The sequence below is a fragment of the Octodon degus genome, unplaced genomic scaffold (genome assembly GCF_000260255.1).
Source record: "Octodon degus isolate 3935 unplaced genomic scaffold, OctDeg1.0 scaffold00015, whole genome shotgun sequence".
Lineage (NCBI taxonomy): Eukaryota > Metazoa > Chordata > Mammalia > Rodentia > Octodontidae > Octodon > Octodon degus.
The window spans coordinates 5,782,953-5,804,969 of NW_004524591.1; the positions used below are offsets into that span (position 1 = coordinate 5,782,953).

Below are 22,017 nucleotides of genomic sequence, written 5' to 3' on the forward strand. Positions count from 1 at the left end.
ATGAATAGAAAGATTTGTTCTAATACTATTTGTAAACAGGATATCATGTCAGCATCCTGTATAATGAATAACCACTAAGACAACAATATGCAATGTACTAATTATTGAAACTGTCCTACTAATCGGATTTGAAACTCTCTCATTGCTATTTGTTTCTCAACTAAATTATGAGAAAAAAACCAAAACATTTCATATTCAAATATTTAAAGATCTAGAAAAATTATTACTTTTCTTTGTTACTATTTTTCTTCGGATCTTCAACTTCTTTCAATCATTTGTATTTACTACTTACATTCACACAAACAAAACTGTAGCACTGATCTAAGATGATGCGCTGAATATCGCTGCCAGCCTGAGATGGGATCCCAGATGTGACTTTTACATGCTAAGAGAAAATGCATATAGAGAAAAGTTCACAAACTGGACAGAAATACAAGCCATGAACATAAATAACTCCACATAAAATTACTATAAAAGCAATACATAGGGGCCGGGGAGATGGCTCAGTGGAATAAGTACTTGCCTGGCAAGTGCAAGGACCTGAGTTCAATCCCCAGTTCTACCAAAAAAAAAAAAAAAAAAGCAATACATAAAGTCTAGCAAAATATGCAAAAATAAATCGAGTGAACTGTAACAAGTTATCAAGACAAAGATATTTTAAGTGGGCCATGAAAACACATTTATTAATACTTGCTAAATAACGAGCAAAAAAAGAACATAATAACTGCTTCAGATAAGAAAAATGTAGGAAATATATGTTCAGAAACAGACAAATAATGTTTTATGTTCTTATGTTTCACTTTAGTTCTTGCAGAATGGGATGGAACCCAAAGTGTCTGCACTAACATAAACCCTCCACCTATCCCCTTTTTTGAAACAGGATCTTAGAAAAGCTATAAATCTTACAGGCTACAGTCCTTTTCCTCAGACTTCCCAAGTGTTGGGATTATAGGCTGGGATCCTAAGCAACAGTCTGGTGTAACTTACATGATAAATTTATTGTATAGAATGCTGAAAGACTGTAATAGAAAGGTTGGTTAGACAGGGATGGTTGGATGATACTGAGAGGAAGTTAAATACTATAATTACAAAGAATAAGGCCAGCCAAATAGCTCAGCAGATTAAAGCACCTGCAAGCAGGCTCAGGGGCTGGGGGTTTGATCCCTGGGCCTACCGTGCTGGTCCCACCTCCCAGGGTGTACTGAGACAGACATTGAGACTGGGTGTGGTGGCATGCACCTGTAATCCCAGCTCTTGGGAGGCTGTAAAGAGGAGGATCAGTATGAATTTGATCTAGGAGTGAGACCCTGAATACTCTGTAGACCCTTTCCTAAAATAAAAAAAAATTATAAAGAATAGACATTACCACAACTATAATGACTTATAACAGGAAATCGAAATCATAACAGTGTTTATGAGAGAGAGAAAAAACTAGTACTTGGGCAATGATAATATATTAAAGAACTGACTAGTGCAAGCAAAACACAAGAGATAGCCTCAAACTTAGAAGGAATGGCCCATATATTATACAACCTTTCTGAAAAAGACTTTTATTTCTTATAACTTAATATTGTACTTCAAGTTCTTATTATAACACCTCAAACAAAAATTTAAAAGTCAATATACAGGGAATCTTTTATAATGGTTTCTTTGCTCTAATAATTCCATAGGAACTTCCATTTCATCTAAACTTCAGATAACATACTCCACATCCAGAGGCTAGTTTCTAAAAGTTAAAAAGAGGTAACAGCACTAGTAATTCCAGTGCTGGAGAGGCTGAAAACAGGAGGATCACTATGAGTCCAAGCTGTGTAGCAAGATCCTATACCAAATACATTGTTAAAAAAAAAAAAATTCTATTTGTTTTTTTCTTTATGATTGAAAGACAATTTGGCTGGTGGAAAGATTTGTAAACAATACTGTCTGCTTCTAAATTACTTAGTTGTATTATTTCATTGGCTGAATATTACCTCTAAGTTTTTGCAGAACTTTACCTTTTTTTCTGTTTTTTATTTGTTTGTTTGTTTGTTTGCGGAACCAGGGATTGAACTCAGGCACTTACACTCACCAGAGAAGGGCTTATTCCACTGAGCCATCTCCCCAGCCCCTGGTTTTTTTTCTTACATAAAGTTTTCACCATATTTTTGTTCCTCAGACTTTTGCTTTCATATTGTAAAAACAGCTTGTCTATGCGTGAAAGCTTCCCTCACACTGTATTTCTCTCCTAGATTTGTAGTTAATCACGCCACACACAAACCTAATGAAGTAAGTCTGGAAGGAACCCAAGACTCCCTTTGTCTCCCAATATCACACCGGTTTATTCTGTAGAATTTTTATTCTGTAGAATTCAAGGTAAAAACTGTTAGACCATATTGCAAGAAATGAACAGCGCCTAGGCATTTCCCATTGTGCTTAAATATTGTCTGTATCCCTTGTAATTCTCATGTTGGTTGTTATTTATCCACACTCTGGTCTTCATTTTATAAGATATGCTTCACATTTTCAGAAAACTCTTCATCGATGTTACATTTGAAATTCTAGGGCCTGCAAGGTAAGTTCAGGAGACTAAGCATCTGCTTAGGCAAGTGCAGGCATCGGGGTTCAATCCCTGGCTCTACATGCCCCACCATCCCCACCCCCGGGCACACTGAGCCAACCACTGAGACCAGGCATGGATTTTATTAAAATAAGATTGTATTACTCATGCCATTTTAATTACTTAATTTTGATGCCATTTTAATTACTTAATTTTGATGGCAGAAAAGCAAATGCAGTAAAAATGAAAGCAAGGCTAAACTTCAGATAATATGCTCCACATCCAGAGGCTAGTTTCTAAAAGTTAAAAAGAGATAACAGCATTGGTAATCCCAGTGCTGGAGAGGCTGAAAACAGGAGGATCACTACAAGTCCGAGCTGCGTAGCAAGACCCTGTACCAAATACATTTTAAGAAAAAAAAAAAAAAAGAAATTCTTTTTTTTTTCCTTTATGATTGAACGACAATTTGGCTAAAGATTCTTGAATTCTGCTTTCCTTTGAAGATTTTTGGTGAGGCATCATTGTATTTGGAGGAAAATCTGGAAATCTAAAAGATCTGTACTTATTTCAGAGTTTTAGTTTCTATACCGAGGTGTGTTTCTGAAGAATTCTATATGTAGGTCACAATCTTAATCATAGTTAAGAGTTATTACCATTTATTATTTCTCAATTTTTCACCGAAAATGAGCCCTTCATGTGATACAGGACAGTGTGTTATGCGAAAGAATTTTTCTTCCATTTTCTTAAAGAATTTCTTTGCTTTTCTACCTGATATACAGAAAGTATCCATATATTGGATGCCTTTATCATTCCCATCTATTTTATTTTAATTACTTCTTACCTGGAATATGCTATAATTATTTCAAATTTTCCTTTCATAACAGGTTTTTTAATGGATTCGTTCTGCACTGGTGCTCCTTTAGTTGCATTTTGCTCCTCCATTCAATCACTGTTAATGTCCTCAATATGCTTATTAGCGCTTTTCACCTTGAGTTTGGATTTGGGTTCTATGCAATAAATCAATGTGATATTTGGGAGACAAAAAGAGTCTTCAGCTTCTTCCAAATTTTTTTCTTTAGATTTGTATAGTCTATGATTGCTTATCGTACAAATCACATAGTTTCCTATCAATTTTTTATGAGTCGTATAGTTTTTAAAAAATGACAGACATTGTTATGAATCTCTGCCTCTGCGGGGATGCCACAAAAAATTAGGGAACATTTCTACTCTTGAGGGATTTTTCTGACTTTTCCCCCAGCCTTCAATTCAGCCCTGTTGTCTGGTGCTGTGTTACTAATTTAAGATTTATCTATTTTTTAACACTTATCTATGTTTAATGAATCACTTCCCCCACTCTCCAAAAATGTCAGGGATCCATAGACGGGGTTGAGAAGCCATCATGATCCTGAAAACCATCTTCAGTTTTTTCTTGGCTGTTACTTTTTAAAAACTTCTGTCCAATCTTAGATCTTTCGGCTTTGTTGGGTCACCTTTTATTTGCTTGATTCACTCCTTTTCCCTTTTGTAAAGGACTAGACAGAGGAAATTTTGTAAATGATATTTATCATACTTACCTGGTTGTTATTATTCTTAAATATTCCTAGAAATTATTTTACTTCTTGTTCTCATTCTAAAAATGGAAAGTACTCCGCAAATAGAGTATTTTGATATTTGACAAACAGCTAAAACAGAACTCCATTTTATCTATGAGTTTGTGTGTGATTCCTGTTAGATTAAATAAAAAATCATTAACTTTTTATTAAAGTCACACATAAGCTCTTCATAATTTACCAATTCAAATGCTAACCATTCAACTTTATTCCTCTAAATATCTACACACTAAAGACCATTTTCTTGTACTATTACAACCACTGGGCTCATTCTTTCCTGTGACAATTTTAATCCACATTGAATTAAATGTACACTTGTGTCTTTATTAAAGCTAATACTTAATGTGTACCTGATATATTCATATATATATATATATGTATATATATATATATATATATATATATGTTTGTATATATCTTAAACTTAATTATTAACAACTAGTAAAAATTAAACTTTTAGAATACAGGGCACAGTTACACAGAAAGCACAAAGCTCAGATATTGCTAGGCATTACTACTTTATAATAAAAATGCATTTGCTTAGTTATTTGATAAATTAAAAATCCAACTAAACAGTAACATCATTCAGCAGCAAAGAGAGGTATACATACAATATTTTTATAAAAGGTATTAAATATGAGTGTTTTTATACTTTTTAAAAACAAAAACACAAACTGAATTGCAATCTTCTCTTCTTACAACTGAATCTCTTAACGATTTATAGTTAAGTGTAATTATTTTATTTAATCATACTGTTCTCCTCCAAAGTAGAAAACAATCAATATTCTCCATCCTTGGGTAAAAAAAATTAAATTTTACCAACATATATCAAAAGATTCTTTGACACCTATAATAAACACTTTTGACAATGGGATTAGCTTGTTTGTAAAAAAGCTCACAGCATCCTCTGCCGTCATTCCTAATGCTTTACCAGTTAGACACAAGTAGAACAAGCTGTTGGTCAGAAGAACTTCTTGTTCTGTAAATATTTTGATTCAAAGAACATTTAAACAAAATATAAAACAACTTTCCGATGTGCTCAGTAAAATTAAAGAAATATACCCCCCAAATTAAATCCTTTCCTCACAGTATAACAAAGAAGAATTCAATAAAGATTTGCAAACAACTGCATACTCAAAATACTATGCAAAGCACGGATATTAGGGTAGAAGTCAGGTTGTCAAAAGTTTTCATTTTCAGAAGAATCAAGACTTAACGAAGTCTGAAAGGATTTGGCTGAGGTCCCAGGAGTCACGGGCTCCGCAATGCCTTTCTGAGAAGCCAACCTCTTCTACACAACATGCTGGTTGGGTCTTCTGAGTCTCAATCTGGCCATTCTCACTGTTGTCACACTCAAGCAACAGCATTAATGTGGATAGAAGCAAGAGATTGGAGAGGAAGGCAAGAGATTGGAGAGGGAGGCATTTTCTCTCCTCCCCATAGAGGGTCTCCCCCACGCAAGAGTTGGCCATTCACTATATCTTCTTTTGATCGCTGAATCAATTTTTAATTCTTTTGTTAGTAAGAGCATGGACTCCAGTGAGGGGCCCTGGGTTTGAGCCTGTTTCTGGCACATTCTTGTATGACTTATGATAAGCTGATTAATGAGCCCTGTGGTTCATTTCATTCACAAGCAGGCCAAGTATGTCACAGAAATGATTTGAGAATTTGCTAAATTAATACAATAGATGTGAGGACTACATTTTCTAAAATCACTTCTATACAGGCCATCTTTCTGGAAAGAAACATGATTCTGAGAGAGAAAGAAGCTACAGCTCTTATGTGTTCAATCTTGGTAGATTTCTGAGGTGAACAAACCAGTGAGGGTACTGGAAGGCTAACTTTAAATGGCGAGTTGGCAGGCTATCTGAGCACCATAGTTCAAAAACTGCTACCATAGATTCAGACCTGAGCCATCTGGTTATATCAAAGGAAGCACTGACACACCCACAGTCCTACATGTCAAAGAGAAAAGCATTTTGACAAGATCTGCTGGTACATTGCTATCGGATCTGAATATCCCATTACACCAGGGGAAGGGCTGGTGCTCCTCTAATTATACAGCATACAAGGCATGGAGGATAAAGATTGTAGTCTAACAGGTGCCTTTGCAATGTTGATAATGTAGCAAACACTGTCTCTGTTTTTGAGTCCATAGGCTTTCCTGAACAAGCACTGCTCCAGAAAGTCTGAAGTCTAGTGTACAAAGAGGGGATCAAACTGTACAGTGAATGTACAGATTTCATTATAGTAAAAGATACATTGCCATTAATCCCCTTCAAGATACTTCCTCTGGCTTTGAACACACATCTCTTAGCTCCTCCTATTGTGCGAAGCAGTTCTAGAAGTCCTTCTTGTTTTATGAATAGTTTTTTGAGGTGTGATCAAAAGTGCTGTGAAGGGGCTGGGGAGATAGCAACATAAGTGCCTGCCTGGCAAGCACAAAGTCCTGAGTTCGATCCCTGGTACAAACAATAAAAACAAAAAACTACTGTTAATGTTGCTGCTGAGTGCTACACAAAGAAAAGAAAGGCTGGGAGAAACACTGCAGTTTCTCCTCATCCACCAGACCTACGCCACTCTGGCTCTTTCCCCAAGTTAAATAACCATGAAAAGAGCCAACCAAATAGCTCAGCGGATTAAAGCACCTGCAAACAGGCATAGGGGCCGGGGGTTCGATCCCTGGGCCTGCCATGCCAGCCCTGCCGCTGGGGCACACTGAGACAGCAATGGAGACTGGGCATGGTGGCATGCACACCTGTAATCCCAGCTCTTGGGAGGCTGTAAACAGGCAGATCACTATGAGTTTGATCTAGTAGTGAGATCCTGACCACTCTGTAGACCTTTCCCTAAAAATACAAAGAAAAAAATGAAAGAAAGAAAGAAAGAAAGAAAGAAAGAAAGAAAGAAAGAAAGAAAGAAAGAAAGAAAGAAAAAAGAAAAGAACCATGAAAAGTAAACATTTTGGATCAATTCAGGCTATCAAGGTAGTCCTGACTATACAACTAAAGACTTTCACTAAAAAGGACTTGAAGAACTGCTTCAAAAGTCACCCAAATGATGGAATACTAAGTGTGTTTAAAGACAGGGAGCATAATGTGAGGGGAATTAATGGTAGTGTGTCCTTGACTGTATTAATATCTTTATTTAAACATTCGCCATAACGCTAATAACCATACTTGCACACAGTGTGGTGTGTTACATGTTTACTGAGCTGCCACTCTTTAACTGCCAGACATACTCAACAAGCTCCTTGCATTCAATATATTCACTGAGGCTTTATCATTTGCTGGAATCTACAGCAAAAACTGAAATCATGTTGCGTCTCTATCCATCTGCAGGTCTTACTGTCTTCATGTCAGGAAAGACAAGGCACAGAGCTAAGGTCACACAGCAAGCAGGGCTGCATTCAGCCTTCAGCCTCTTGACCTCCCTGGGTCCACACATCTAAGGTATACAAAACGATATTTCTCTGAGTAGTGTTACCTTGTTATGGAAGTCACAAGGCTATTACACAAAGCAGGGTGACACAACAGATACCAAAGTCAACTCAGAAAAACACTTCATCGGGCAGCATCCTAAGCAAGTGGCCAGAGGAGTTCTTGTGATCATACTCCCTTAAGAACTGTCTTCCTTTGGAAATGTGTTTCTCTGTTAAATCACTGAAGGCCAACAATTACTCTGATCGAAAATGACAAAGACTGTGGAATGAAAAACAATAAGCTCTAATCCTAAGAAAACCCAGCAATCTAGCCAAAGAAATTCAAGGCTTCCACTTTTATACAGATTGTATATCCAAGGGTGGATAGTGTTTAAACAAAATATAAAAGTACCAAGTACAAATCTGTTCAAGATTATCCTTCTGCAGAGTTTTTACCAGAGAATATTATGCTATCGTATAACCAGTAGACAATATAATAAGGTAATTGGGAAATAATGGGCAATGACCCATGAAAGCATGTTTGGCCAGCGTAATTTCAAGGTCTTATTGAGTTAACATGACAAAAGATTATATGTTGTAAAGGTACATACAGAAATGCAATCTGTTTTAACAGTAATGCATAAAACATTTACAAGATAAAAATTCCCAGGCTGACATAAACAAATCCTATTTATCTTAAGACACAGAGTCAAGAAAAGAAGAATATCCTGTCCAGTGATAGATTGATGTAAAGTTTCTTTGGTTTGACCAACAAATATTTACTGAAGACTGCATTTCACATTGAGAGTATATCAAAGAAGGAGAAGTTTCTGCCTCAACAGAGGTTGTATTAAACCACAAATACAAAGAAGTTTAGATTCTTTTTCTCAAGTTTTAACGTACAGCACAATCCTTTGGAATACAGTTAAAAATACACTTTTTGAAATCACACAGTTTATCTATGCATAGCAATGTTCTCTTAGATGTTGGATGATGCCTAACAAGAAAAATTTCTAATAAACTTTCCCAATGCTCATATGACTAGTCCATATACAACTCTGAAATAGAAAGAATTTAGGTGATTTAAACCTATATTAATCTAAAACCTTCTCTAATTTTGTGTTACCAAAGACAATTTTAGCTTCAACAAAGCCACAATAAGTGCCTTTCTGTATCATCTATAATTAGTTACCTATATCTTTATTCCATCAACCAGCATGGCAAACATAAATGATTCAAATTAGAGACATTCATTCATTTTCCTTCAACTTCTTGCCAAACTTATATCAAAGCCTATTTTTATTTACATATACAAGACTTAATTTTTTCAGAGTAATATGAAGACACACTAAATATATATAAAAGTATAATTACAGACTTTTTCCATATAAATACACACTGAAGCATACATAACAAATGAGTTATGTTCTAAGCAAAATATTATTAACTTAAAATTAGTAATTGGAATCAACTTGAATACTGCTATTATATTTCATCTAGCTGTACACAGTAACACAAGCTGTTTGTGTTACTGTAGTTTCCTCTTAAACGAGAAATATCCTTGCTATATTTGTATGAATTTTTTCTATCTTTTGTAATTTATAATATAACCCATCAGACAGATATTACTTAACCTGTAATTTCAAAACACTTTTCAAACATTGAAAGTGGGTCACATTTTCAACAAAAGAGCAAAAACACAACCACATTACTTGTTTCACATGTGAACCAACATGTGCATACCCTGCATTTTACTTTCAGTACGGGAGGTTAAATTGAACACTTGGTCCTGAGCTACAATCCTACCTCATTTTATTTATGAGGTAAGGTATTGCTGCCCAGACAGCAGCTTGCAGTCCTCCTGCCTCAGCTCCTAGAGTGGTGAGATTACAAGAATGCACCACCAGGCCCTGCCTACTCTGTGGAACTTTTCCAGATAATATAGAAAGATAGACTGCAACCTTGATGTAGAATCTGACTGCATGTTCTCAAGAATTTTAAACTGCTGTTTATAGATCTATTTCTTCACACACTACACGCGCACACACACACACACACACACACACACACATACATGCACACACACACAGGCCAGGCCCGCTCATTTCTCAGCACTGCCTCTCTTTCCCAACAGAAGGCTGCTTATAATTCCTTTCAACACTGCTGCTGACACCAACTCATCTAATCTCTGCAACATCTGCGATCTCTCCTGCCCGTCCCTTCCCTCCTCCTGTGAATACCGGCATTTATTCTGGTTAGGAACTCAATTAGCGCGGCTTGGGTGTACTATGTGTTTTAAACTCTTCTCAACTGTTCACATGATTGATGGACACCCAGCAGGTACCTCTTTATCTGCAGAAATGTATTTGGCTGGTGTCCAGGTGGAAAAGCATTCTAGAAGCTTGCTTACACATCATCCTCTCATCATTAACCACAAGTATGTATCTGCCTCCTGCCATACACACAGCACCGTGCTAGGATCAGTGATAAGAGGTGGTGAAAGGGACATGTGTAACAGCAAAAGCAGAATACAGAATGACACCACTGTTGGTGAAGACTTGGTTTGGAGGTCCAAGAATTAGAAAAATGGAGACAACTTGATAGGATGGACAATAACAAACTATATCTTAAAATAAACTCAACAAGCACAGGAGGTGTGCAGGCAAGGAGGATGCTGGGTACAAATGAGGCCAAAAAATTAAACTATTTAATTAATTTAATTAATTAAACAATGTAATTTCAAGACATTGATGAATCTTTTAACTATGAAAGCAGTAACACTGAGAGAGATGTTCAGTACAGAGGGGAAGGTCTCAACAGATCGACCAGTCTGCAGAGATGATGTTTGCTCTCCATGCACTCACTGAGTAGTCACTGAAGATACACACTATCAAGGTGAGAAGAAGAATCCCCAGGCCTGCCATGCTCACCCCGTCCCCAGGGTACGCTGAGATGGTGACTGGGTGTGGTGACGTGTGCCTGTAATCCCAGCACTTGGGAAGCTGTAAACAGGAGGATCACTACAACTCAGATCTACACAGTGAGACCCTGTACACCCTGTCTTAAATACAAAAGAGAGAGAGAGAGAGAGAGAGAGAGAGAGAGAGAGAGAAAGGTAAGAAGAAGAAAAAAGATAGGTTTTTGATACCCAGGGGATGGCTAAGTAAGTTCCTAATTGTAGGCTTTAAGAATGAGTTTTCAAGTAACAAAATGGCACGGGTAATTTATCTGATCACAGACCCAAAGGAGTGTATTTGGTTTGGTTTTCCTAGAATCGCCAAGACCTTGAAACTATTATTCAGCTAAAGCCACTGCAATAATAAGACAATCTACTTTTTGGTATTATAAAGTATAAATATACCTCATCCAAATAGCTGAAGTGAAATGCACTGCCTAACGCAATTATTAAGGAAATATTTAAAAACATAAAATGATATTTTAAAACTTCATGTACCCCATAATCAGCTTTTAAAAATCAATAGAATGAAATGAAATCACAGCAACTCTGAAATTACACCTCAATTTAAATAGAATAAGCAAGTAATTGTACATATATTCACCGAAATGAGCTACTGAGCTGTTGAAAGCTAGCAACTATATAATGTACCTGACTCAAAAAAGCAATATTCTTTTCGTGCTGGGAATCAAACCCAGTGTTTCATACATTCTAGGCAGTATGCAACCACTGAGTTATATCACCAGCCCAATAGAGCAATTTTTCCAATGTTACATATGAATTTTCCTTCTAGAAGTATTTACTTTACACATAAAAATAATTTCCTGAATTAGGAAACCCCGCGTCACTAATATATGCCCAATAAGAAACATCAGCTATTTTTCTAACAGTATGTTTATGTAGAATTTGTGAGTGATGACATCAAGTCTAAGTAGAAGGTAATGATGCAAAGATCATTTTTACAAATTAACCACCTGATTTATCTAGGAGTAATTTTTTTGCCTAGTTCTATTATCTCAATTCAAAAAAAATTATTTAAAAAGATGGAAGTATGGTGAATACACAGAAAATAATACAATGGTTAATGCTTATTTTTTTCTCTCTCTACTTTTTAAGTTTCCACAATGTTTTGACCAAGCTTATAAGCTTATATCTGGTAATCTGAAAAACTAATTTGAAGACAAGAATATGCAATATAACAACCATTCTCAAATTCCTGTCCTTTTGTTTAATGGAATTCTGAAATTCTGTATCCTTTCTAAAAGTTCGATTTTTGGAATTTGTGTGTTTGTTTGTATTTCTGCTTTTTTCTTCACTATTTTTTTTTGTCTTCTGATTAAAAATAAAAGTTACAAATATTTAAAAGCAAAAAAGAAAAAAATTGAAAAGGAAAATAATACAATGACAGATTATCCTAATTCCCTCATTAATAATCATATTATAAAATCATGAAAAGCAACTATTTTTATTAAATACTAATTTTATTAAATACAGTATACTTATAATTGGTATTAAGTTGAGCAAGATACAGCTCAGCTCTAGAGAATTCATGGCAGAATTTGGCTAGCTTTTATTATTTTTTTTTTCTGTATTTTTAGGGAAGGGTCTACGGGGTGTTCAGCGTCTCACTACTAGATCAGACTCGTAGTGATCTGCTTGTTTACAGCCTTCCAAGTGCTGGAATTACAGGCATGCGCCATCACGCCCAGTCTCAACTGCCATCTCAGTGCACCCCCCCCCCCAGGGTGAGGGCCAGCATGGCAGGCCCAGGGATCAAACCCTGGACCCTGCGCCTGCTTGCAGATGCTTTAATCCACTGAACTATTTGGCAGCCCTATTTTTTTTTTTTTTTTGGTGGGGTAGTGCTGGTTCAGGCTGCCTTAAGGGCAGGTCTGGTAAACCACATGGAGCTGGGGCTCAAACCATGGTCCCCTGCTCCTGACTGGGTTTGTGGGAGCAGGCGCTTAAACAACTGGGCTAACCCACAAGTCCTCTAGAATTTGGCTAACTTTTAAAACTCCGGTGGATTGAACAGGACAGTCTGCAGCTGGTTCTAGGGCTATAAACACACTCACATGCCCCACCAGCAAGGTGCACTGACTGAACTGACCCGTTCTGAGTCAGAGGCTCAAATGAAATAACTTCACAGTGCCACCTCACAGTTACTAACTTGTGTTCAGCATCAAATATGGAATATGGTGTATCTTCAGCTTAGATATTATCAATGGTATCAAAATAAGCATAAAATAACTACTTTGTATGGGTATAAAGATGCGGCTATGGCTTTCTCATTTCTTTCATTTCCTATTTTTCTTTGTCCATTTGCTATTTTTGGTGTCCTGACAACTGCCATAAAGTGAATTTGGTGAAATTTATGACAAAAGGCACAGATCTATGTACTGGACGCAGGCGGGAAGGCTTTAGAAAAAATAATATAGCTTCCATAAAACAGCTTCAACAAAACCACTGCATGCTTTTTACCCCAGGAAAAAAATAATTTTCAGTTAGAGCCTGGTTGTCATCTGTGGTTACACAAAACAATAATTAAATCCTGTGCTCCAGGAAACAGGAAGGAGTGGATAAGCAAAACACACAAAACACGTCTATAGTCCTCGATTGTTCAGGATTATATACTGGCATTCTTTAGGAGGGCCATTTCTCTTATTACAGGAATGAGCACTGGGTTGAATACATCTTGTGTTCTTAGGCATAGTGTGATGTAGGAAACACTTTCACCTACAGTAGGAAGCAGCAACGACCAGCATGAACTTCTCGGAAGTGTAAAGTGGATAGTGTCGTTTGCAGCTCTACTCTTCTGCGATTGCGGTTTGCTCTTAAGACAAAATATAAATAATATCAGCAGTAGCCCAGCCTGTTGGGTGACCATCGTCTACTACCACACTGTCCCCTCTCAAGCCACAGAACCCTTCTCCAGTTCCCCTGAATCAAACTTTTCGTGTACTTCTCACATATTCTTCCTTTGTTTTGCACTTTAAATAGTTCAGTCCTGACTATCGTTTTGGCTCTACCAAGAACTACCAAGTCTACCTTTTACTCACTGTCCTCCACTCCCAATACATCATTTCCCTACTTTTATACACAAGCAGTTTATTTTTTCTTTATCATACCCATGATAATGTATAATTAAATGCCCTATTATACTTGCGTCTGTTTCTTTACCTCCAACTACACAATAACCTCTTTGAGAACCAAGGACCACATTTGCTTCATTCAAATCTGTTCCATTGACTATTATGATAGCCATTTGTTATTTGATACATAATGAATTAAGTAACTAAAAAAGACTGATCACATTTTCCTACTTAAACTTTCCTTACTATTTTCAGACTATTTTTCAGTATTTTTTGAGACAAAGAAGTTAAAAAGGTCTCTTTCATCACTATCTGATACCCAATTTTATCTCTGGTCAATTCTGTCTCTAAAGTAGATAGGTTCTGTCTAAGGGGCTTAGAAAAAAAAGTGAGAAAAGAAAAAGAAGGGCATGGTAAGGCTTATAACAAAGCTCTGTAATTCACATATCAATGAAACGTGTATGGGATGGAAGAGGTATCTCTTGACCAGTTAGCTCCTTATCTTACCTTTTAGTAATCTCTAGCGTGAATTTAATGTCTTTGATTAAACTAGGTAGACATTTGGATCACCCTTAAGGTATGTGTCAAAATTCTAGCACAGATAATTACCATAAGCATAACCAATCTCTTTCTTCATTTCTAATGAGAGGATTTTTTCTTCTCACATCAGTAAAACAATACTCCCATTGTTTTTTGAGCAGCTCCACACCCACGGTGATCTGCCCTACATATTTCTAAAGTGGTGACTTCATCCTTTTTATATATTCTTTTCCAAAGAGACAAAAGTTCTCAGAGGTTAATAAAAGGAAGAAAAAAAATATTAGAATATGTGGCATTTTGTGTTTGCTATAGATTATTTGATGAAAAACATAACAAATTTCCTCTACAAAAAAGAGAAAAATTACATAAAAATATAGATAAATTGGGAAACAATTTCTTTCAAACCTTGAATATAGGGTCTCTGTGTCATATAAGATTTCTCTTCTTTAACTGCACTTTTTCTTAGAAGAATTTTAATTTGTGTAAACCACATCATACTAACTAGCACCCATGTTCACTAACACAAATCATTAAAATCAGAAAATTTATTTATAAAACAAAGAAAAATTCCTCGGGTACAGTACCGTTGCAGGCACAAAGCAACTCATGCAAAATTGTTAAGCTGTGGCTGTTTATGAGAGAAAACATTATGACAAGTCTACCTGTGGCTTAAGCATTTGTTAAGCAATTCTAGAAGCTATGGAGGAGTAAGCCCCACTTCTTTCAAGGTCAACCACGACTGTGGAAGAAAAATAGCAGGACAGTCAAACTGCCCTGCCAGAAATTCTACATTAGATGTCCAATGTTCTACAACACAACAGGGGATCGAAGGTTGACAGGCATAGTAACTGAGTATCTCATAAAAGCAACTAAAGTTTGGATGTTTGAACAGAACACAATGATAAATATTTGAGATGAGTAATATGCCAATCCTGATTAGCTGATCATATATTTTCCATGGAAAGTTAAGAGTATACAGTATCTCATGAATATATACAATTACATATCAACTTAAAGTGTTTAAAAATTAAAATTCAAAAAGCTGTACAATAGCTCATTGAAAAATGTAAAGTCTAGTCTTTTTCTCTCAAAGACATAACAATGGAGATATACTTGAGAAAATGGTATGATTGGAATATGTCTACATTAGTTAGCTATGTTTATTCTATAAGTAAATCCACAACCTTAAAATAAACCTAAATTTTTAAAAAATTCAGTGTTGCCAACTATACCTACATTTAAACTTAAGACAGAAATTTGACTGATAAAAATTAGAATTGACCAAAAGAGTTATTACTGCTTAAGAACAAAGAGGGGAAAGATTTTGCAAAATACGCTGCTTTAGTCTTTGAGTTTCGGTAGATATCTTCATAAAAACAAAGTGTAAAAAGTATATCAAACCACAATCTACAATGTGTGTCACAAAACTCATGTCAGTAGGTAGTGATAAATGGCCAGCCCCTATGGACCCACACGGCAGCGAAAAAGAAAATCAACACAGTGAAAATTGCCACAATCATCATGAGATGCTTTCTAATGAGTTTAGCAGGCAAGTCTGAAAATAACAGAAACCAGCAGAGGCCTCTATGGACACCAGCTCACAGGTAAGTACAACAGAGCAACAGAAAGGTTCTGATCTCACTAGAGATATCTGGAGACTGGACCCAAAGAACACTGAACGCTGCAGACGAAGCACTTCTGTGGGAGAAAGTACCAACCTGAAGGGTCTAGATTGGCAACGAGAGATAGACTAAGAATAAAAAAAAGAAAAGGCTCCACTACAGCAGGAGGGCAACAGAATTGAAACTCAGAAAGAACCTGGCTTTATTTTTCAGCTTTTTGTGAAAATAAAGGAGAATGTTAGGCTATTGTACTACAAAAATTATTTCACCCAGTCCTTCCTCCTAAAATCTTTCTTTAAAAGTAGTAGAGAATCTCAAACAAGTCTCATAAAATTTTCATAGAGGAAAAAGAGAACTTGGGCATGGTGGTGCACACCTGTAATCTAAGCACTTGAGAGACTAAAACAGGAGGACAGCTGTGAGTTCAAGGCCAGCGTGGGTTACATAGAGAGTTTAAGACCAACAAAATTATATATCAAGACCTTATCTTAAAAACAAAACAGCAACAACAAAAAAGCAGAGAACAAACAAATGTTCTCCTAGGTGATCTATATACATCAAAAAGACATACTCAAATACAGATGAAAATGGAATCTTATATTTAAAGTTTAATGGAATTTTAAGTGGATCTAGAATACTTTAGAAATACAATTAACTATAATAACTTAGAAACAAATAAAAATAATTATCTTATAGTAATTATGAACAGGAAACCATTCGCTTATTACAGAAATTAAGACTAGAGAAAGAATACAAAAGTAAAGAACAATCTTCATGATGCAAAGATATGAAGAAAACTCTAAAATTTTTAAAAGTAAGAGATTTTTTTAAAATTACAAAAGAAGTACTAGCTATAGAAGGTGGGCAAAGAACAAATAACCTTCATTCAACAAAAGTCTCTAAAGAAGAAAACAAAGTAAAAGAAAATACTAAACATAATAGCCTAAGAATTTTCACTAAAGACTTAAAAGTACATAGTAAAAGAACTGATTGTGTAGCAAGCAATATCAGTGAAAATGGTTAGCATGAAAAGAATTTTAATAAAACAAAAGGAATTCAAAGGGAAAACACTTCAGGTATCAACACAAGGACACTAAGCCACTGATAAGAGAAAGGGGAATCAGAATTTCATGACATTTGGTCAAAATACAAGAATATGGTCACATAATTAAGATGCTCCAGGAAAAAAATTTCTACTCAGATGTTCTCTGTTCTTTTATTCTTAACCTAACAAAGATCACATTGAAGATTTTGACTGGGGAATAATTTTAGTCACAGGGAACTAGAAAGACTGTGCCAGGAGCCCTTCCTAGATAATCTGCTGCAGAGTTAGTTTTAGAGAGCTACAGTGACTGCAGGGCTAGTAACATACACGTTTATAGTGAGTATTAAATACATATTGACTAATACAAAGAACATATTCAATTCAACTTAACACCTTTCCAGAGTACTAGGCATGACTGAAACATAAGGTGAATGTTTAAATTTGAAAAAAAAAATTGTTACAGTTTAAAAAAAAAACAACAGCTGTCATTGATATCCTTGAAACATTTATTGGGGAGGGGAAGCTGGGGATGTGCCTCAGGGGTAGAGTTTTTAAGATTTATCCCCTCCTTTTTAACACTTTCTGAAGCTGTTCTGGAAATTCTCTTTCAGGTATCTTTTGCTGAGTCATAGCCACCTCAGCATCCTGAAATGATTCAAACCATTCACCCTCTATGGGCATCTGGACTTGGGGAAGAACCGGAAGTGGGCGGGTGCCAGATCCGGTGAGAAAGCTGGATGGTGACACACCGTGAGGTCAACACAATCTGTCCATTGTGGGATGGCCCTGGGCAGCAGCATTCACCACACTTTAATTCACATCTTTTGAGGACATCCCGGAAAGAGAGATGCATTCAGAATGGCATCAGAAAGTGGTGAGAATGACAGGATAAGTGTGTTCAAAGATGAGTATTCTGAGTGAGGAATGAGTCTCTTATTGCAATATATATTTTTAAACTTATGTTTTGATCACACTTCATGAATATTTTTACTATATTCAATTTAAGGATGAAGAAATTAAGCCACATAAGTGACAACCAGGTACAGACAGTCTGATATCAGCACCAGCTCTTTCCAACTATGCTGTCATAAAACCACACAGCTAACCAAAATGAGTTTGCTTCTGCTTTTGACTAGAAGCATACAGTATGCACAAAAATTCATCATACATTGATCCTAAATTCTGCCAAGATTAATAGTTTAATTAAAACAGGGAAATTTGAATCTATTAAGATGGGGTAAAGCAACCAAAATACTTCAAAACAAAATAATCATAAAAGTTATGGAAAGTGGAAAAAGCTGTAAAGGATGGGGCGGGCTGCAAGCAGTGCCTGTGGTTGTCCTCACACTGCCACTTCCGTTTCCACAGTCCTAGTATCCATGGTTTAACTAAGGAGTTAACTCATTCATACGAAGAGGTTCAGACACTTATTTTCTCACTATACTGATTATAGTCTTCTTTTGTCACCATCTGTCTTTCTTCGTTTCCATCCAAGTTCTTAATCTCCCTCACTTTATATAATCAACAAAACTTTCTAAAGCCCCCAGCATGTTGGCAACATGACTCCCAAGAAAAGTCTGGGCTTTCACCTGGGCCCAAAGCATGAAGCGAAGCTTTCTGGAGGAAGCAACATGCGAGCTTTGGAGATAGTTTCCAAAAAGCTGACAAGTGCCTGGAGTTTATTACAACTCCCTTTGTTAACAAATCAAAGGATCTCATCAAGTCAAGATTATACTAATAAGAAGCCACAGATTTAGCTCGGTGGTGCAGTGGTTGTCTGACCACTGAGTTGGATTCCAGTACTCACAAAAAAAGATTTTAGGAGGGCTGGGGAGATGGCTCAGTGGAATAAGCGCTTCCCTGGCAAGCGCAAGGGTCTGAGTTCAATCCCTGGTTCCACCAAAAAAAAAAAAGTTCTAGGAATAGGATTGACTAATTTCCTTATGCTTTTCTCAAGGAAGATACCTTTATCTACAACACTCTAGGACACTGAAGTAAAGCTTACAAAACTTAGTCTGAATACTTACATTTAGTTCATTTTTTAGCACGGCTTCAAGAAGATGACCTAAATGTTCCTTTTCTTTTTTGTCCACCACTATGCAAATCTCTTGTGAAATTTTCTCTGAAATTAAAAAGAAAAAAGTTGAAATTTTAGCATTGAAAAAAAGCACAAAATAAACTCCTGCTGTGCTAAAACCTCAGTCCAACTGTTTTTCAAAGCCCTTGGCCAACACCAGGCAGGTTCTGGCTTCAGACAAAGCGAAATGATACGCACGACACTCCAAAGTATGCTTGACCCATTCACTACACATGGCACTAAACCTATGCATTAGATATGATGTGGATGGACATCCCGCTGTCAGACAACCAACAGAAACAAGAGATCTTACTAGGACAGGAATGACTGTCAACGACAGTCCTTCAGCTGAGCCCTTCCATGCTTCCCCATAGACAAGGAGTTGCCCAGAATCTCACAGTCTCACTTTTCAGACAGATTCACTCTCTAAGCTAAACAGTTATCTCCTGGGTAAAAATGTCAAGCATTCCTCTAGAGTTCCAATCCAGTACAGTTAAGTTTCTGCTTTGACTCTTACTAGAACAAGTGCAACTAGTTCAATTCTCCTCAAATCTGGTAGGGTTCAGATGGCTGGATATAAAAATACAAATTATGTGACACAGCAATCTTACCCTATGGAAATCATTGACTAAAAAATACCCAGTCCCTCTCTATCACAAGCAAATCTGAGAGGGATTTATAGCGACCAGGTAAGGAGCCATTCTACAGTATGTCAGGTATAAAGAAAACAAAGCTTAATTTCAAATAGGAGTGAACAGTTGGTCAGATTAACCTTTGACCCAAGCTGCTTCTTGCATGAGCAACTCTATAAAATGTATTCTGTGTAGCCACTCCTCAAGTAATGATGATTCTTTCCAAACAAAGGTAAGAAAAGCAGTTAAAATAATATTATCAAGGGCTGGGGAGATGGCTCAGTAGAATAAGTGCTTGCCTGGCAAGCACAAAGGCCTGAGTTCAATCCCCAGTTCCACCAAAATAAAAAAAGAGCAACATAAACCCACTGCTCATTTTTATGGAAAAAAAACCAAAAAAATCAACACAGAAAAAAATAATAATTATCACCAATTAATAGACTCCTCTACTAATGTCACATACTTTTTGATAAAGAGAAAGGAGGGGAGGGACTTACAATCTATCATATATATATATCAACTTCCCACAAAGAATGTAAACACCATGCACACTGCAAACATGTACTAATAAATAAAATCATCTGAAAAAAATAATCTCTGTTTCCAGAGGTATACAATGTAAGGACATAAACCTTGTGATGACTCTACAGAAGCAATATTATTATGAGTCTATGAATGAATTCTGGAAACCTGATTTCAGAGAAATGAAGTAACTTGTCAATAAGTTGACAGGGTGCTGAGTAGTAGAAAAAAGTATTTATCTTGCAAGAAATGTTTGTAGACAGCTATTCTACAGGACAAAATGAGGACAGAAGAAATTATTTGTGCTATTCTTACACCCTTTCACATGTTCATTCATTTGAAAATTCAAAGAAAAATAAGCAAGTATTTATGTATCCGATGTAAACTGCATTACTATACAACTAAAGAGGTTATAAGATTTGTATTAAGACACTCTGACAAATGAAACTAATTGTTATATTAAAATATTACTTGCACTGCCCTCTAATTGAAACAAAGATAAAAATTAACTATCAGTGGCTAACATCTTTGTGGTCCCATCTGAAAGGAACACATACCGTGAACTCCAGCATCCAGCAGCTGCCTTACAAAAGGCAAAGAAATACAGAACAGCACAAATGCTATGTGCTCAAGACTTAGAAAACAGCATGTATTGGCCAAGTAGGCTGGATTCAACAAAATAAAAACTGTAATAAAAATGAAGGCTAGGGAAACTAAGTTAAATAATCATTTATTCTAAACATATTTTTATTACTGTCTACTAATTTTTCAAAATATTGGATTGCAGTGCATATATGTTGACCATATCCATTCCACAACCACCCACCATTATACATTCCCTTCATTCAATTCTATTTGTTTAAAGTCTCCCCTCGACTTTCATGTTATTTTCTTTAGATTCTACATATTAAAGAGAAAACCCAACACTGTCTTTCGATCTGGCTTATTTCACTTAACATGATGATTTCCAGTTCCATTCGTTTTCCTTGCAAATGACAAATTTGTTCTTTGTTATAGCTGAATAATCAACTAGTATTGTACAATATATCAAAATTTCTTCTGTGGATGGGCACCTAGGCTGGTTCTTGCTGTGGTATGTTGTGCCACCATAAATATGAACATGAAGGTATTCCTGTCATAGTTTGGCTTTAATACCTTCAGGTATATACTGTTTACCTTGATAAAGGTAAATCAAATGGTAGTTCCACAGTTTTTGGAGACATCTCCATACTGGTTTCCATAAAAGCTGTACTATGTTACAGTCCCATCAACAGTACGGAAGGGTTTCCTTTTCCAACATTCTCCCTTCCTCTTAATGTGTTCAGTACTGGTGATAGCCATTCTGGCAGTGATAAATGCAATCTCAATGTAGTTCTGATTTGCATTTCTCTAATGGCTAAAGATGTGAAATGGTTTTTTGTATACTTATTGGCCATGTGTACTTTTTTTTGAGAAATACCAGCTCATTTCCTTGCATTATTGTTTGATTAGGCTATTTTGGTTTTTTGGTGTTGTTTTCGGACTTCATATATTCTCTATACTATATTAAGTCTCTGCTGGAAGGGAAGCTTGCTCTCTTTTTGTGAACTGTCCCTTCCAAATGTGGCTTCCCTTACTGTGCAGGATCTCGTTAATCTGATGTAATCCTATTGGTGGATTGTTACTATTAATTCATGTGCTATTAGAGTGCTAATCAGGAAGTCTCTGCCTATGCCTGTGGCCTTAAGTATTACTCTTTATGTTCTTGCCTAACACTTTCAATGTTTCCAGTCTTATATCTAGGTCTTTAATCCATTTTGAAATGATTTTCATGCGGAGTGAGTGACAGAGTTCTAGTTTCAATTTTAAAAAAAAAAATGTATTTGGTACAGTATCTCAATACACAGCTCTGACCCCTACTGACCCACCTACCTTCAGCCTCCCCAGCAATGGGATTACAGGCATGCACCACCATGACCAGAGCA

At 36.2% G+C, this 22,017-nt stretch overlaps 1 protein-coding gene across 1 annotated transcript in view; it reads right to left on the reverse strand.

Moving 5' to 3' along the window:
- Ispd (isoprenoid synthase domain containing) overlaps window positions 1–22,017 on the reverse strand; it is a 342,357-nt gene that overhangs the window by 174,314 nt on the left and 146,026 nt on the right. The window contains exons 4-5 of the mRNA XM_023709846.1: window positions 18,850–18,944; window positions 293–385 (exon numbers count right to left, since the gene is read on the reverse strand). Coding sequence (XP_023565614.1) covers window positions 293–385; window positions 18,850–18,944 — 188 coding nt within the window. The remainder of the gene's footprint in view (window positions 1–292; window positions 386–18,849; window positions 18,945–22,017) is intronic.